The sequence below is a fragment of the Sorex fumeus genome, unplaced genomic scaffold, assembly GCF_029834395.1.
Source record: "Sorex fumeus unplaced genomic scaffold, SorFum_2.1 ptg000043l, whole genome shotgun sequence".
In the NCBI taxonomy this organism is placed as follows: domain Eukaryota; kingdom Metazoa; phylum Chordata; class Mammalia; order Eulipotyphla; family Soricidae; genus Sorex; species Sorex fumeus.
In genome coordinates this window covers 50,733,003-50,750,385 of record NW_026606100.1, presented here as the reverse complement: position 1 = coordinate 50,750,385, position 17,383 = coordinate 50,733,003, and the positions used below count along the sequence as shown (strand labels likewise).

General features: G+C 58.7%; 1 protein-coding gene across 1 annotated transcript in view; it reads right to left on the bottom strand.

Annotated features, from left to right (window-relative positions):
* Nucleotides 1–17,383, bottom strand: part of LOC130029446 (deleted in malignant brain tumors 1 protein-like) — a 135,821-nt gene that overhangs the window by 23,659 nt on the left and 94,779 nt on the right. Inside the window, exons 22-32 of the mRNA XM_056120332.1 lie at nucleotides 15,436–15,753; nucleotides 13,875–14,028; nucleotides 10,852–11,069; nucleotides 9,725–10,036; nucleotides 8,439–8,465; nucleotides 7,897–8,050; nucleotides 6,752–6,969; nucleotides 5,246–5,557; nucleotides 4,391–4,441; nucleotides 3,455–3,493; nucleotides 1,498–1,809 (exon numbers count right to left, since the gene is read on the bottom strand). Of these exons, the coding sequence (XP_055976307.1) occupies nucleotides 1,498–1,809; nucleotides 3,455–3,493; nucleotides 4,391–4,441; nucleotides 5,246–5,557; nucleotides 6,752–6,969; nucleotides 7,897–8,050; nucleotides 8,439–8,465; nucleotides 9,725–10,036; nucleotides 10,852–11,069; nucleotides 13,875–14,028; nucleotides 15,436–15,753 (2,115 nt within the window). The remainder of the gene's footprint in view (nucleotides 1–1,497; nucleotides 1,810–3,454; nucleotides 3,494–4,390; nucleotides 4,442–5,245; nucleotides 5,558–6,751; nucleotides 6,970–7,896; nucleotides 8,051–8,438; nucleotides 8,466–9,724; nucleotides 10,037–10,851; nucleotides 11,070–13,874; nucleotides 14,029–15,435; nucleotides 15,754–17,383) is intronic.

Sequence of the window (17,383 nt, the reverse complement as noted above, 5' to 3'; positions counted from 1 at the left end):
TGGTTGGATCCCCGGCATCCCATTTGATCCCCCAAGCACCGCCAGGAGTAATTCCTGAGTGCAGAGCCAAGAGTAACCACTGTGTATCGTCAGGTGTGACCCAAAAAGAAAAAAAAAAACCAAAAAAACAAAACAAAACAAAACAAAAAACAAAAAATAAAACCCAAACAAACAACCAAAAACCAAAATACTGGAAGATGGGGCTGGAGTGATAGCACAGCGGGGAGGGCGTTTGCCTTGCATGCGGCCGACCCAGGTTCGATTCCCAGCATCCCATAGGGTCCCCTGAGCACCACCAGGAGTAATTCCTGAGTGCAGAGCCAGGAGTAAAACACTGGGAGGATTGTAGCACTGTAGCACTGTCATCCTATTGTTTATCAATTTGCTTGAGCGGGCACCAGTAACATCTCCAACTGTTTTTGGCATATCAAATATGCCAAAAATTCCTCTGTTCGACAGAGGAATTGAATCTGGGTCGGCCGTGTGCAAAGCAAATGGCCTACCCGCTGTGCTATCGCTCCAGCCCACCTCCTTCAACACTTGACCCAGCATGCAGCACAACACAAATGCACCACGTCGCTGCTTCTGTGGCAAATTCTGCCCACCTTGTGGCCTCAGAGTGTCAGCTGGGCAATGCTCCCCTCACTGGGGAGAACTCAGAGCTCAGCTGCACGATCCCATATGGGATTGAACCTAGGTCGGCCTCGTGCAAGGCAAACGCCCTACCCCCTGTGCTATAGCTCCAGCCCCCCAGTATCTTGTGTGTGTGTGTGTGTGTTTCTCTGCACTTTATTTATTTTTATTTCTCTGCACTTTATTATTATTTTTTAAATTTTTATTAGTGAAACACCATGAGGTACAGTTGTAGACATACAGATTTTTGTGCTTGGGTTTCAGTTAGACAATGATCGAGTACCCATCCCTCCATCAGTGCCCGTTCTCTACCACCAATGATCCCAGTATCCCTCCCTCCCCCAGTATCTTTTTTTTTTTTTTTTTTTGCTTTTGGGTCACACCCGGCGATGCACAGGAGTTACTCCTGGTTCATGCACTCAGGAATTACTCCTGGCGGTGCTCAGGGGGCCATATGGGATGCTGGGAATCGAACCTAGGTTGGCTGCGTGCAAGGCAAACGCCCTACCCACTGTGCTATTGCTCCAGCCCCCCCCCCACCCCCCAGTATCTTTTTAAGCACCCTCTATCATCATTGTTTTCTTTTTGTTTGGGGGCCATGTCTGGCAGTGCTCCAGGGGCTGCTCCAGGCTCTGGATGGACCCCGGAAGCGCTCTGGGGACCATATATGGTACTGGGCAGGTACCTTGACCTCCGGTCAGCCCTACTGCAGCCCACGTGCTTTATGTTCTAGGTGACTTGCTTCTATAGAGATCAAGTTCAGCGCCCTCATCTGTACTGAGTAGCAGGAACATTTCCCAGAGTCAGAGCAGAAATCTGCAACTCAGAGGGCTCCCCGGCCTGGCCCTGCCATCCCCCACTCACCCGCGCAGATGACGCTGGCGTCTTCCTGGTGGCCGCAGTTGTGGGCGAACCACTCCCCGTGGGGACACTGGTCCAGCGTGGACTCGCTGCCGGTGCAGTTGACGTCATCGAGGACGATGATGCCTGTGCCGGAGCTGAAGCTGGCGCCCAGCAGGGCGAACACAGCCGGGCCACAGCCCAGCTGCCTACAGACCACGTGGGCATCCTCAATGGACCAGTGGTCGTCACACACGGTGCCCCAGGTGTCGGCGTGGAACACCTCCACGCGGCCCTGGCACCGGCTCGGCCCGTCCACCAGCCGCAGGCCCTGACCTTGGACATGGTGAAAGACAGCCCGTCAGGGTGTGTGCGGGGACCAGCCCTGTCCCCTGCCGCCCGGCTAGTGAGGGGCCGGTGCACATCATCCACGCCCTGTTTCCGCTCGCTCTGGCCTTGGGCACTCCAGGGGTGCTACTTTGTAGCTAGCAGGTAGCACTGTAGCACTGTCCTCCCGTTGTTCACCGATTTGCTCGAGTGGGCCCAGTAACGTCTCCATCGTGAGACTTGTTGTTACTGTGTTTGGCATGTTGAATACGTCACAGGTAGCTTGCCAGGCTTTGCCGTGTGGGCGAGATACTCTCAGTAGCTTGCAGGGCTCTCCAAGAGGAGCGGAGGAATCGAACTTGGGTCAGCCGGGCTGGCCACGTGCAAGGCAAATGCCCTACCATATGGGTGTGGAATCCTGGGCACCCCCTTCTCCTGGGGCGCCGGGAACCCTGGTTTCTGATGTTTGGAGCCTGAGTTGGCTTTTCTATGACAGACTGACGTGGACATGTGTGTGCGTGCGTGTTGAGTGGGGTCAACGGGGTCCTGGTCTCAGATGAAGGTACCCCAGGAAGAGGATGGATGGGGGACTCAGAACACAGCCCCGTGGGATGGGGCGGGCACTGGGGGCATCTCTGCCCCCCACCTTCCAAGGTGCTGGCTTCCAAAGCAGCCTCTCTCCTACCCCCACGCCTGGGGGGGCACACCCAGCAGTGCTCAGGGCTGACTCCTGGCTCTGCACTCACCCAGGGGACCTGGGTCGGCTGGAGGCGAGGCAAATGCCCTCCCCACTGTACTATCACTCTGCCCCACACCCCGGCCTTTCTTGCACCGCTTCCCAGTTTCTTCTTGTGCCCCTTTTATTTAATTTATTTGTAGCACTGCACTGTCCTCTCATTGTTCATCGATTTGCTTGAGCGGGCCCAGTAACATTGTGAGACTTGTTACTGTGTTTGGCATATCGAATATGTCATGGGGAGCTTGCCAGTCTTTGCCGTGCAGGGGAGATGCTCTCGGTAGCTTGCTGGGCTCTCCGAGGTGGGGAGGAATCGGACCTGGGCCAACCGGGTCGGCTGTGTTCAAGGCAAACGCCCTACCCACTGTGCTATTGCTCCAACAAATTTTGTTGGCAGAGCCTGGCAAGCTGCCTGTGATGTATTCGATATGCCAAAAACCAGTAATAATAACAATAACGGGTCTCATTCCCCTGACCCTGAAAGAGCTTCCAATACCCCACTGGGCTACACTAGCTCGCGACAGGGATGAATGGAAACGTTACTAGCACCCGCTCAGGCAAATTGATGTACATCAGGAAGACGAGTGATACAAGTGATAAAGTGATAAAATTTGGGCCACACCTGATGGTGCTCAGGGCTGCCTCCTGCTGGGACTCTGGGGAACATATGCCGTGCCAGGGATGGAACCCAGATCTGCTGTGTGCAAGGTGCGAGCCCCTTGCCTGCGGTGCTCCCTCTCCAGCACCCCCCTTCCCATGGCAGCTTTTATGGGGATCTAGATCCTTCCAGGCCTCCCTCCCTCCTGCAGCAGGCTGAGGGGAGGGGGTTCCTGCAGGGACTGTCCCCCTGGGGTAACCCTGGGGTTCTTCTGAGCTAAAACGCCATCAGAGGAAGGTGGAGGGAGAGGCAAAGGTCACCTGTGGCGGCGGGCATCTCCGTGGGCTTTGGGGAGGGTCCTGGGGACAGAGAGGAGCAGTGGAGAGTCACATGAGATCAGGAAGGGGGACGCCCTTGAACCGCAGCCGACCCGGAGGCTCTGTGCTCGGGGACAGCCCATCCAGCTTGGGATTCTGCATTTTCCTCCCAAGGCTGCTCTTTGTGGGAGTTCTCCTTTCTCCTGCCCTCACTGCCCAGCATGGGCAGGCCAGGCCGGCCACCCTGTCCCAGGGGTCCCCGCCCAGCGGGCAACAGAGTTTCTTGGAACATGGAGTTTCTTTTTCTTTTGGAGGAGGACAGCTCCCAAGCAATGTCCAGGGGGTCCAGGGTCCACCCCTGTGAAATGGGACTGGACTGTCTCTCCCCCCAGGGCCCAGTGGGGGCAGCATTGCGGAGCTCTGGGGCCCCCTGTCTCTGCCGCAATGCAGGGGGTCGGATGCGGGGTCTCAGGCCTCAGTCCTGCCAGTGCTCCCGGCCCCTGCTGCCTGCTGAGTCGTGTTTGTCCCTTTGGGACCCTTGCCACTACCTGTCCTCCACTTCCTCGGTCTCCCTGCTCTCTCTGGCAGAGACAAATGTCCTGTGTCCCTGTGAGGACAGGCTAACACCTGAGCCCGGGCAGCAGGAGTCTGCGCTACTTTGAGAAGCCCGAGTCTAACCCGGCTCAGAGGGCAAGCGCTGGTGTCCGCTCCTCCTCCCTTCCACCTCCTCTCCCTCCTCCTCCTCCCCCCCTCTTCCTTCTTCTCTTCCTTGTCCTCCTCCCCTTCATCATCCTCCTCCTCCTGTCTCCAGGCATGAGGCAGTTCTGAGACTTGCTGGGCATTTCCTGGCAGTCAACGTTGAAGCCAGAACAACACATCTGGCCCCTGCACCCTCCAACTCACCACCACACAGTGACCTGATCCGGCCTCAGGCATTACCTGGCGTTGGGGTGCCCACGACAGCCGATGACATTGGGTCTGGCAAGGCATCTGTGGGCAGAATCAAGCAGGGTGGAGGGGGGAGAGGTGGTGTCATGCACCCCATCTTCCTAGACCCCAGGCAGGCTAGCTTTCTCTTTCCCTCCCTCCCTCCCTCCCTCCCTCCCTCCCTTCCTTCCTTCCTTCCTTCCTTCCTTCCTTCCTTCCTTCTTCCCTCCCTTCCCTCCCTCCCTCCCTCCCTCCCTCCCTCCCTCCTCCGTCCCTCTGTCCTTCCTTCCTTCCTTCCTTCCTTCCTTCCTTCCTTCCTTCCTTCCTTCCTCCCTCCTTCCCGCCCTCCCTCCTTCCTTCCTTTCCTTTCTCCTTCCTTCCTTTATTCCTTTCTCCTATTGAGATTTGCTCTTTTGGGGGTTTTGTTTTGGTTATTTTTTGGCCCACATTTGGCGATGCTCAGGGCTTACTCCTGCCTCTGAACTCAGGAATTACCCCTGGTGGCGCTCAGGGGACCATACGGGATGCCAGGGACCGAACCTGGGTTGGCTTCATGCAAGGCCAGCACCCTCCCCACTGTGCTATCTCTCTGGTCCCAAAGCCACCGTTCACTTTAACCTGCACGTCAGCACGTGGAATCACTGTCCCTCTCTTTAATGTGCTGTGTGGTCCGAGCTAGCCTGGCTTGGGCAGCATCAGGGATAGTGTCCTAGATGGATGGAAGGGTTCCCCTAGCCCGGCAAGGAGAGGAGAAGGCTAAGACAGGCGCGTGGGGTGCCAGGGAAGGGTCTGGAAAGGTGGCAGGGCACAGCGCGGCCGCTCCTGAGCACTAGGTGTGGCCGGGCCCACCCTGCCCCCGGGACCCACCTGCGCAGATGACCCCGGCGTCCTCGTGGTGCCCGCAGTTGTGCGCGAACCACCCGCTGTGCAGACACTGCCACAGGCGGGCCTCAGTGCCCACGCACTCCACGTCGTCCAGAGCGATGGGCCCCTGGCCCCGGTGGAAGCGCGCACGCCCGGGGGCCGCCACGGCCCGGCCACAGCCCAGCTGCCCGCACACCACGTGGGCCTCGCGTAGGTCCCAGCCGTCATCACACACACTGCCCCAGGAGCCGTTGTATCGAAGCTCCACACGTCCCTCGCATCGGTGGCTGCCGTTGGCCAGGCGCAGGGTCACGTCTGCCGAGGGACATGCGGGTCACGACCCTGGGCGCTGGGCATGGCCTCTGCACTGACCAGCTCTCCGGGGCTCCCCTTCTTGGTGGCGGGGGACACTTATGGGGGATGGGTGCAAAGGGACTTGGGGTCTGATCTCATGTCAATGTGATTTGGGTTATTTTTTTTTCTTTTTCTTTTTGGGTCATGGGGAGCTTGCCAGGCTTTGCCGTGTGGGCAAGATACTCTTGGTAGCTTGCTGGGCTCTTGGAGAGGGGCAGAGGAATCGAACCCAGGTTGGCCATGTTGGCCACGTGCAAGGCAATCGCCTTACCCACTGTGCTATCGCTCCAACCCAATATGCCAAACACAGTAACAACAAGTCTCACAATTTGTTGTAAGATGTTACTGGTGCCCACTCGAGCAAATCGATGAACAACAGGAGGACCCCCCCTTCTTCTTTTTGGGTCACACCCAGCAATGCTCAGGGTTGCTCCTGGCTCTGCACTCTTGGCAGTGCTTGGGGGACCCTATGGGATGCCGGGGATCGAACCTGGGTTGGCCACATGCAAGGCAAACGCCCTCCCCGCTGGACTATCACTCCAGCCCTGGGACTTTCTTGCTTTGGGGGCTTCTTAAGTGGTGTTCAGGGGCACCGAGGCCACCCCTAGTGATACAGTGTCAACCAGGCTGGGCCATCAAGCCCTCCCAGGCCAGGATCGAGCTTGGGACTATTCCTGGCTACACCCAGCAGTGTTGGGGTTGGGGGTATGAACCAATGCTAGGGTTTGACTGGTGATTTCTGGGGTGCAACTCATGACCAGGGTTCGAACTTGGCAAAGCGAAAGTTCCCAACCACTGAGATTAACCCCCAGCTCACATGGGATCCTCCCTCAACGAGAGAGGTCAGAGTTGATCCCCCAAAAGCTACGAAGAAGAGGAAGGAATCAGGCCCCAATTGGCAGAGCGCCCCCCGCAGGCAACTGAAAGGAAGCCATGTGCGTGGTTTGGATCAAACATTTAAAGAGACAAAGTTGGGGGCAGGAGGGCATGGTGCCCGTTTGCCGGTACCGGGCACTGAATGCTCCAAGAGCAGGGTGGGTCTCCACCTCTGTCTGCAGTTGGGTCTCAGGGGGACACTGGGAAGTGTGGGGAGCCTGGCACGTGCCCAGCCTGGCCACGGCTGGCTAGCCAGGGGAGGTGAGGCCTCGGGCCTACCCGTGTCATTCTCGTCTTGCACCAGGGACTCGTAGGAGGCGAAGAAGCCAATGTTGGTGACGATGGCGTCGCTGTGGAAGACCACGGTCAGGCGATTGGAGGACGAGGTGAATATCGGGGTGGTGCCCGAGCAGAATCTCCCCAGGGAGAAAGACTCGCTCTGCGGGCCGTCGAAGATCTCGATGAAGTCGTAGGGACAGCCGTAGAAGTTTTCCATCCTGCGAGAAACGGCTCAAACTCAGCGACTCCCTGGCGCCATGTGTGGTCCCCTGAGCACACAGCCAGGAGTGGCCCCCCAAACCCAGAGCCCCAAAGCCCCCAAATAGACTCAGGCCCTGGGCTCCTTCCCAGCAAGCATTTTCTTTTCCTTTCTTTCTTTCTTTCTTTCTTTCTTTCTTTCTTTCTTTCTTTCTTTCTTTTTCTCTCTCTCCCACTCTTTTAGTTTGGGCCACACCCTGCAGTGCCCAGGGCTCACTCCTAGTTCTGTGCTTAGGGAACACTCCTAGCGGGCTCAGAGAACCATCTGGGGTGCCAGGGATCGAATCTGGGTGGGACGTTTGCAAGGCAAACCCCTCTCCCACTGTGTTCTCTCTCGGCCCCCTTCTCCTTGCGGGGGTTTCACACAAAGTAGAGTTGAGGGGTCTGGTGGGCTGGGGAATGGAGCTCAGGTCCTCACACCTGCTAGGCACATGTTCACCTCTGAGCTCCAGAGCCCAGCTCTGGGTTTTCAAAGACCCTTTCCCGGGAACAGGGACAGTCTCTCTTTAGTAAAAGAAAGCGGACATGCCTCCCAGTAACATTTCTTTTTGATCAGTATTCTTTCTTTCCCCTGGTCTTTAGGCTGCACTCAGCGGGTGGTCAGTGGTCACTCCTGGCAGTGCTCAGGGGACCCCACTCAGCGGTTGGTCAGTGGTCACTCCTGGCAGTGCTGGGGGGCGGGGAATGCCGGGGATTGAACCTGGGTCGGCGGCATGAAAGGCAAGTGCCCTCCCCGCAGTGCGATCACTCTGGCCCCTTGATCAGTCTTCTGAATCGGAGCTTCCCTCACATGGAAAGCCAGTTTTGGGGTTCTCTGAGAGTGGGGGGAGGGAGAGGGCGGCATGCGGGGGGACTCTGACCATGGCGACAGAGGCGCATCCACTCACTTCACCACGTCAAATGTGAGTTTGATGTGAGCCCTGCTGTCCACGCGAATGTCCCAGGCACAGACCACGTTGGTCGGGTACTTCTTGGGGTACCAGGGGCTGGAGAAGGAGCCCGAGGTGTTCGTGAGCAAGCCGCCACACTGGAAGTGTTCATCTGCAAGAAAGAACGATGCAGCTGCCTGAGGAGGTGCCTGGGGGCCCTGCTGTGGGCTTAGAGGGGCGTGTGGGACTGGATGAACAGCCGGGCTGGGGGGACCTTAGAGGATGTCCACCCACAGGGCGGCCTCAGCAGCGTGTCTTGTCCAGCGGACAGGCTCAGGGGACAGGATCGGAGGAGCCAGCGCAGGTGACACGGACACCCACGCGGCCTTCCTTGCCCTGCACTGCAGAGTGACCCCTGACTCTCTGTGGTCCAGGCCAGCGTGGCTGGAAGCATCCTGGCCCCGGGGGCTGGGGGATTCCACCTGTTAGAGGGCCCCTCCGTGCCGAGACCTCTGGGAGGAGGGCTGGGCAGCCAGCAGGGCTGAGGCAGAGCTAGGTACCTGTCGGGGGCCCGTCGCCGCTCAGGTCTGTGGAGAAACCAGAGGACAGTGACACTGTGAGAAAGATTTTGATCCCGAATGCATCCCTGTACCCCAGTGAGGCCCGAGCGGGGACTGGGCCTGGCCTCAGCCCTGCGCACTCTTGGTTCTCCTGGGGCCTGGGGGCTACTTCATCCCCTCTCCCGACCCCTCTCCCTGTGGCACCCCTTCCCGGCCTGGGAGCAGTTGACCAGCTGCTTGGCCTGTGCCCAGTGCAGGAGGGAGGACCACCCGCGAGTCCCAGACGCTAGAGGAGGGGCAGTGGGGAAGCGCCGTACCTGTGGATTCCAGGTTCGAACTGGCATCAAGGCCTGCTCAGGCAGGAAATGGAGAGAAATGGACAGACGAATAGGGACGAGTTAGAAACATATACGGTCATGGTCAAGCTCAGCAACTTTGGGGAAAGAATTCGGAACAAGGTCCGCCGGGAAGTTGGGAGTGCAATGCTGAGCCCAATCACCCCAGGGAGTGCTGGGCAGCCCCTTACGCTGCACCCCCTGACCACTGGGCTTTCCAGCCAGGCGACGGTGGCTGGTCTTTCTCTGATTTGGGTCTATGATGGATGGACAAAGCTGCCGTCAGCCTTCCACATCCCGAAGGCGATATGTAGGGAGCCGGACCTCGGGGGCACCTGGGACATGGTTTTGTTCCATTATCAATGACAAGAAGGGGCTGGAGTGATAGCATAGCGGGGAGGGCGTTTGCCTTGCACGCGGCCAACCTGGGTTCAATCCCCAGCATCCCCAAGCACTACCAGGAGTAATTCCTGAGTGCAGAGCCAGGAGTAGCCCCTGAGCATCGCTCGGTGAGACCTAAAAAGCAAGCAAGCAAACAAACAAACAAACTAAAAAACTCCAAAAAAAAAAATGGGAGGAGGGTGGCCTCCATGTGATGTGATCAGAGCCGGGAGGTCCCACGAGGCAACGCACCTGCTGCTTTGGGCCACGACGTGGCCTGTGTTCAACACATTCTGGGCCCTGGCCCGGCACCCCATTCTGCAGGGAGGGGTTGGAGCCTTCCCTCTCCCCTCCCCGGCCACTGATTGGACGTCAGGCGTCACCCCCCAACCCAATCACCACAACTGTCCACGCGTGTCGGGACTCTCCAACCCCGGTGATGGAGATGCCAGAAAGCAATCTCCTCTGCAGAACATTCTGGAACGTCAGTCTGAAGCCTGCTGGCGAGGAGGCCTCTGCCCGGAGGCGGCTGGGGCGGATAGGGGCACTCACGGGGCTCCCCGGACTCACCCGAGCAGACGACGCTGGCGTCCTCGTGGTGGCCGCAGTTGTGGGAGAACCAGCCGTTGTGCAGACACTGCCACACCTTGGCCTCGTGCCCCAGGCACTGCACGTCGTCCAGCAGGATGTGGCCTGTGCCGCCGTCGAAGTAGCTCTGCGCGGGGGCCGAGAGCGCCTCGCCGCAGCCCAGCTGCCGGCACACCACCCCGGCGTCGGCCAGGTCCCAGCTGTCGTCACACACGGTGCCCCACGTGCCGTTGTAGGACACCTCCACGCGGCCCTCGCAGCGGTGGCTGCCGTTCACCAGCCTCAGGGCCAGGCCTGTGGGGGGCACCGGCCTCTGAGCGGGCGAGACCCCCTGACCTCTCGCTGCTGCCCCTCGAGGCTGGGCAGGCCTGGTGCGCAGTCCTGGCTGGTGCCAAGGGAAACCAGGGGAGGGCGGAGGCAGCGCGGCCCCCCACGGGGCACCAGGCGGACATGCTTTGTACCCTACCCCCATCCCCCGATTGTAAGCCACAAGGAGCCCAGGAAGGAAGCTTAGAGGCTAGGAGAGGCGGAGAGATTCCGCCGGGAGGAGAATCGGGAGGAGAATCACCGAGAATCGGGAGGAGGGTGACCGCGGGGGGCGGGACTGCCTGTGCTCCAACAGGGAAGCCCCGTCCCTCGCAGTTGGGCTCTACCCTGCACAGTTCATAGAAGACGGACACTCAGACTCAGTTTCTTCTTTTGGATGGGTGGGTGGGGTCTCCCAGGCAGTGCTCAGGAGGCCCCAGGGAAGCCCCCCGGGGGATTCTTGGCCAAATGTGAGGCTCAAGGATGTGGTGTGGCATGAGCCCTATATTTTGGGGGTCCCCTGGGCCACCCCACGATGCTCAGGAGCCCTGGAGGGCCGGAGTGGAAACAAGGTGGGCACAGGCAAGGCCGCACCCTGACCACTGGTCTCACTTTCTTCCTCACTTCCTCACCGGGTGGGTGGTTTTGGGAGGACTGGCAGAGCGGGGGAGGGAGTGAGGTGAGGGGACAGTATTGTCTTGGGACCGGGGGGGGGGGTCACAAGGGAGGGTGACCTGGAGGTCCCTCCTCTCCTCTGGGGGTAGCAGGGGGCCCTGTCCCCGCGGAGGGTGCCGCACACCCACCGCTCTCCTTCTCGTCTTGCTTCAGGGTGTTGTAGAGCGCATAGAAGCCCGTGTTGGTGACCATGGCGTCGCTCCTGAAGACGGCGGTGATGAGGTTGGAGGAGGAGTAGAAGGTGAGCTCCGTGCCGGCACAGTACCTGCCCATGGACAGCGGGGCCATCTCCCGCCCGTCGAACACCTCGATGAAGTCGTAAGGGCATCCGTAGATGTCCTCTAGCCTGGGGGGAGGGGAGATGACAAAGCAGGGTGGGTGGGGCCGGGGAGGTGGCTCAGGACTGAGTCACTCGCACGTGCAGGACCCAGGCTTGCTCCCCAGGCCAGCTGGACCCGGGCAAGGCCATATTCGGGGTCTCAGACGCAGAACTCACGGGCCAGGGGCCAAGGTGACCCGGGGTGGCAGGGAAGGGAGAGGGCGGCAAGGTGCGGAACAGTTTCATGAGAAAACTGTCACTGTCACTGTCCTCCCGTTGTTCATCGATTTGCTCGAGCGGGCACCAGTCACGTCTCCATCATGAGACTAGTTGTTACTGTGTTTGGCATATCAAATACATCACGGGTAGCTTGCCAGGCTCTGCCGTGCGGGCGAGATACTCTCGGTAGCTTGCCGGGCTCTCTGAGAGGGGCGGAGGAATCGAACTCGGGTCGGCCCTGTTGGCTGCGTGCAAGGCAAACGCCCTACCGCTGTGCTATCGCTCCAACCCATGAGAAAACAAGAAACGTTTCACTGGGAGTGAAACGGCTCATTTAAAACACAACGTGGATTCTCCAAACCCACACCGTGTAGCCGGGCTCAGGAGAAGCTGAAATGTGATGAGACGAAGCCACGGTCATCTAGGCTGTCTCTGTCCCAGTGCCTGGACTCTGGGGCTCATAGGAGGCGGCTGCTGTGAACGGAGGTGCACTGAGCAGACCCCCAGCTGTGATCCCACTAGTGGGCAGGGGTGCCCCGATGGGGGACAATCTAAATGTTGCAGAACAAAGACTCATGTTCTCTGTGTAGCTGTGCACCTATGTGTGCATGTCCACACACACACACACGTGTATATGTGCAGGACAGGGATATGTGCACACTGCCATGAGCACATGCAAACAAGTGTGTGTACACACGTATGTGTGTAATGTGTGTGTGTGTGTGTGTGTGTGTGTTTGGTGGGAGGTTTTAAATCATTGTCAGTTTGAGAATCACTGGAGCAAGTAATAAGTAGCTTTAGATCCTAAAAACTCAAATATCAGTAAATATGTTTCTTTTTTTTTTTGCTTTTTTGGGTCACACCTGGCGATGCACAGGGGTTACTCCTGGTTCTGCACTCAGGAATCACCCCTGGCAGTGCTCAGAGGACCCTATGGAATGCTGGGAATCGAACCTGGGTTGGCCGCGTGCAAGGCAAACGCCCTACCCACTGTGCTATTGCTCCAGCCCCAAATATGTTTTTTTTTTAATGTCTCATCTAGAGTAATATAAATGTCAAAATCTCCAGAAGCAATGCATTAAGCTCTGGTCTAGGCCAATTTTGTTGTTGTTGTTGTTGTTTTGTTTTGGGGCCACACCCAGCGATGCTCAGGGGTTACTGTGGTTCTGTAATCAGGCACCACTCCTGGCGGTGTTAAGGGGACCATGTGGGATGCCGGGAATTGAGCCTGGGTCAGCCGTGTGCAAGGCAAGTGCCCTCCCTGCTGTGCTATTGCTCCGGCCCCTGATGATGGAAGGGTCCTTAAACTCAGAAAATCAGATCAAGTTTGACCCAAAATGTCCAAGGACTTGCTGGTCTCACAATTTTCTGCTGAATGTCCGTAACCTCCAATCACACAGTGAACCCCAACCCCTGTGTAGTGTGAGGTGGGAACGGGGGAAGGGCAGAGGCCTTGTGAGTGGCATCGGTGCCCCTAGAAAGAGACTGATGGGGGTGCTGGCTCACCTGGTTTGATTCCTGACACTGCACAGGGTCCCCTAGTCACATCCTGGAGTCATGCTTGAGCACAAAGACAGGAATCTCTCCTGAACACTGCCCCTCCCCCCAAGAGGCTGAGAACCCCCCTCTCCACCTTTGCGAGCCATTGGCAGGACCCCACTGAGGCTTTTTAATTTCATTTTTTGTTTTGGAGGTCAAGCCCGGCGATGCTCAGGGGTTCCTCCTGGCTCCGCACTCAGGAATCACTCCTGGCAGTGCTCAGGGGGCCTTATGGGATGCCGGGGATTGAACCTGGGTCCACCTTGTGCCAGGCAAGTCCCCCCCCACACACACACTGTACCATCACTCAAGCCTCCTGCTACAATTTTTTTTAACAGACTTACAAACTTTTGTGAGGGCTGGAGCGATAGCACAGCAGGTAGGACATTTGCCTTGCATGCGGCCACCCAGCTGACCCAGGTTCGATTCCTCCGCCCTTCTCGGAGAGCCTGGCAAGCTACCGAGAGTATTTCGCCCACATGGCAAAGCCTGGCAAGCTCCCTGTGACGTATTGGATATGCCAAAACACAGTAACAAGTGTCACAACAGAGACATTACTGGGTGTGCTCGAGCAAATCGATGAACAACGGGGTGACAGTGACAGTGACATTTCAGTCATACAATGATTGGGTACCCATCTCTCCACCAGTGCCCGTTCTCCACCACCAATGTTCCAAGTATCCCTCCCGCCACCCCCACCCAATCCCCGCCATCCTCCGCCTCTGTTGGCAGGCACATTCCCTCTTACTCTCTCTCTCCTTTTGGGTGTTATGGTCTGCAATACAGGTACTAAGTGGCCTTCATGTTCGGTCCATCGACTTCTTTCAGCCCGCATCTCCCATCCCTCAAGCATCATCTACTTAGTGGTTCCTTTTCTATCCCCCCGCCAGCCCTTTCCCCCAGCATGTGAGGTCGGCTTCCAAGCCGTGGCCCCTACTGCAGTTTTGATCTTGAACTTTCCAGAACCCCCGAGGATCCCATCCCCATCATTTCTGAAGCTGCCTAGTGTGCAGTGTATGAGGCTGCCCGGGCGGGAGCGGGGATGGACGCAGGGTGACCAGCGGCGACACTTACTTCAGACTCGGGATCTTCAGTTCGATGTGGAACTTCTCCGCCACGTGTATCACCCAGACACACTCCACGCTGGTGGGGTAGTTCGAAGGGTACCACGGGCTGGAGAAGGAGCCCGAGAGACTGGACATGATGCCTCCACAAGCGTTGCTTCCTCCTGTCAGAGCAGACAGCGGCGCTTGGCCTCAGCAGCCCGTGACGCGGGGGCTTTCCTGTGGAAGAATCTAGAATTCCATCAAGGGCAGCAGAGGAGCCCCCAAGGGAGACTGTGCTGGTGGAGAGGGACCAGGCTCCATCAGGGCAGGTGCCCCTAAGGGGGAGCCAGGGGGGACCCTGGCGCTGATTGGGTATGTGTGCATGTCTGTGCATGTGTGTATGTATGTGCATACATGCATGTGTGTGTGCATGTCTGTGAATGTGTGCATGTGTGTGTGCATGTATGTTCATATGTACATGTTTATGTGAATGTGTGTATGTGTGTGCGTGCATACGTGCGTGTGCATGTGTGTGTGTGTGTGTGTGTGCGCGTGTGTGCTTCTCTCTGTGCTCTCCCCACTTCCTGCCCTACAAATCCGCCCTATTCAGATGTTGACAGGGAGAGAGTCCCTTGCACCAGTTCCTTCCCTGCAGGCCACCAGGACAGGAGGAGGCCACCCAGCCTTTACAGGTCCCACCCTGCCCACCAGGTGCCTCCCCCCCAGCCCAGTGCTTGTCCCCGGCAGTTACCTTGAGGTGGAGGGGCCGATGGAAGGACCACTGTGAAAAGGAAAGTACCGTCGGGAAAACTGATGCCGTCGGGGAAGGTGACACAGTCGGGGTGCAGACACTGGGAAGCTGACATGATCTTGTTTCCCCCTTCCCTGCCCTTCCCCCTACTCCCCTCCCACCTCCTCCCCTTCCTCCCCTCCATCTCCCTTCCCTTCCCCTCCCCTCCCCTCTTCCTCTTGCCTCTTTCTGGCCAATGCGGTGGAAGCTTCTGATTCCCGCCCGCCCTTTACTCTCTGCTTGGCAGAGTTCGGGGTACCATTTCCCCTGGGGAAATCTGACCCAAGGCCTTGCCTGATCCACTCGGCGCCCCCCGGAGAGTGTGGGCCATTGCTGACCCCTGGACGTGGCCTCAGGGACTCCAGGCCGCCCTCTGGCACCAGGAACCTTTGATGCTCCCCTGCTTTTCTAGGGCCTGGGCCCCTGCCCCCGAGACTGACCTCCTCTCTCTGCGGGCGTATGGGGAAGTGGCCGTCGGTCCTACCTGGGGGCGCGGAGGCCAGCTCTGGAGCCCACTCCCCAGCGTCTGTGGCAGGAAGAGGAGCTGGGTTCAGGGAACTGAGATTAAAGCTCGCTCGAAGACAACGTGGCGGCAGGTCCCGAGCGTACCACGAGCATGGCCAGCTGGGACCGGGCTCAGGATATAGGACGGGGCGTGGGACCAGCATGTCTCTCTGTCTGCCGGGAGGGTCCCGCATTCGCACTCGGGGTGGGGGGGGGGCTTCACCCTGCTCCCGGCACCTCCCCCCGCCCCATCCCTCAGCGGCTGCCGTGTGTAACCTCAGACAGGAGCTGCTACCTGAGCAGATGACACTAGCGTCCTCGTGGTGGCCGCAGTTGTGGTCGGACCAGCCGGAGCTGGGACACTGGCCCAGATGGGTCTCGCTTCCGGAGCACTGAATGTTGTCCAGGACGATGTCGCCGGAGCCCGGGCCGAAGTGGGCCTTTCCGGGGGCGGCGATGGCCCAGCCGCAGCCCAGCTGCCTGCACACCACTTTGGCCTCGTTCAGGTCCCACAGGTCGTCACACACGGTGCCCCAGGCCCCGTCGTGCAGCACCTCTAAGCGTCCCGAGCACCGTCCAGAGCCGCCCACCAGCCGCAGCTCCGGGCCATTATCTAAACAGAGTAAGATGGGTTTCCACGTCAGGAGGGGGATGGAGGAAGCTAAGGCCAAGCTGACCCCAGCACGGCATGAGGGACTTCGGGCTGGAGACCGGAGCAGGCTGGCCCTCTGGCCCTTCCCCCCGGGCTGTGGAACTGTTGAGGTGTTCTTTGGATCCCAGGACCACTATGTCTGGATTGTAAAACGGGGGTGGGGTACCAAGCGACTGTGTCTCCGCGGGCTGGGGTGATGGGTCACTGTGTCAAGTGAGCACTCAGCGGGCTGTGGCCGGACACTGCCAAGCCGGGGGCTCTAGCTGCTATGGTGCGCAGGTCCTGGCCAGTTCGTGAACAAATGTGGATTTATTTATTTGTATTTTGGGTTTGGGGCCACGCCTGTGGTGCTCACTGATGGCTCCTGGCTCTGCGCTCAGGGGTCACTCCTGGTGGGGCTTGGGGTGCTGAGGGTCCGACCTGCTGGTCACATGCAAGGCAAGTGTCCTTCCCGCTATACTATTGTTATACTATTGCTCTGTCTTCCCCCCAAAAGTGTAGATTGACTCCCCTGTGGAGACCTGGGTGGCAGGAGCATCTATGATTCCAAATGGAAATAACTCTTTGGGGGTTGCCTGAGCGTGACCAGATAATGTGCCCTGGGCCACCCTTCCTTCCCTCACTGGTGCAAGGCTCTGCCTGCCCAGCCACGCTCTCTCCTGACATCTATCCTCCCTCTGGTGCTGGGGCCTCACTTCTCTCTGCTGTGGCCCCCTTCAGCTACACTCACCCCCTTCACCTCTGCAAGCCCACCCAGTCCCCCTCTGCCCTGCAGGACTCCTCCCACTATCTCTCTTTCTGAGCTCTTGCCTCTTCATTCCCGGTTCCTGTTGAAGCCCCCAAGCCCAATTGTTTTCCTTGTTCCCATCACCCCCCATGCACCCTACTGGAAACTCCACCTACGCCCTCCTCAGTGTTCTGAACACATGCAACGCCCCCCCCCCCAACCCCCGCCACCTGGCAGGGCCTTATGGGAGGGTCTGTGATGCCGAACCAAGGAGTGAGCTGAGGTTCAAGTCCTGAACCTGATCGAGGCACCCCAGGGCTAGATACCTGTCCTGCTGAGGAAGAGCAGGCACGAGGGGCTTCCTTCACAGGAACGACCCCGCCTAGCTTCCCAGGAACCTGGCTTACGGGGGCCCCTATATGTCTGAGGCCCTGCCAATGAATGGAGAACAGTGCATTAGCTGGGTGAGAACTGCACCTGAGCCTGGATGGTCACCCCCCACCCTGGGCCTCACATTTGAGCTAGTGTAGGGCCACACACACACACACACACACACACACGGCCAGGGCAGCCGGGCTGGCAGAGGGGAGGGTGGTTTCAAGGGTTCAGCACTCTGGCCAGTTCCTGGCGGGGGGAGGGGGGGTGGGTGGGGGGCTGCAGCACTGGGTGCTGCCACAGGGTTTTTTTTTGTTTTGTTTTGTTTCTTGGGTCACACCCAGCGATGCACAGGGGTTCCTCCTGGCTCTGCACTCAGGAGTTACTCCTGGCGGTGCTCAGGGGACCGTATGGGATGCTGGGAATCGAACCCGGGTCGGCCGCGTGCAAGGCAGACGCCCTCCCCGCTGTGCTGTCTCTTCAGTCCCA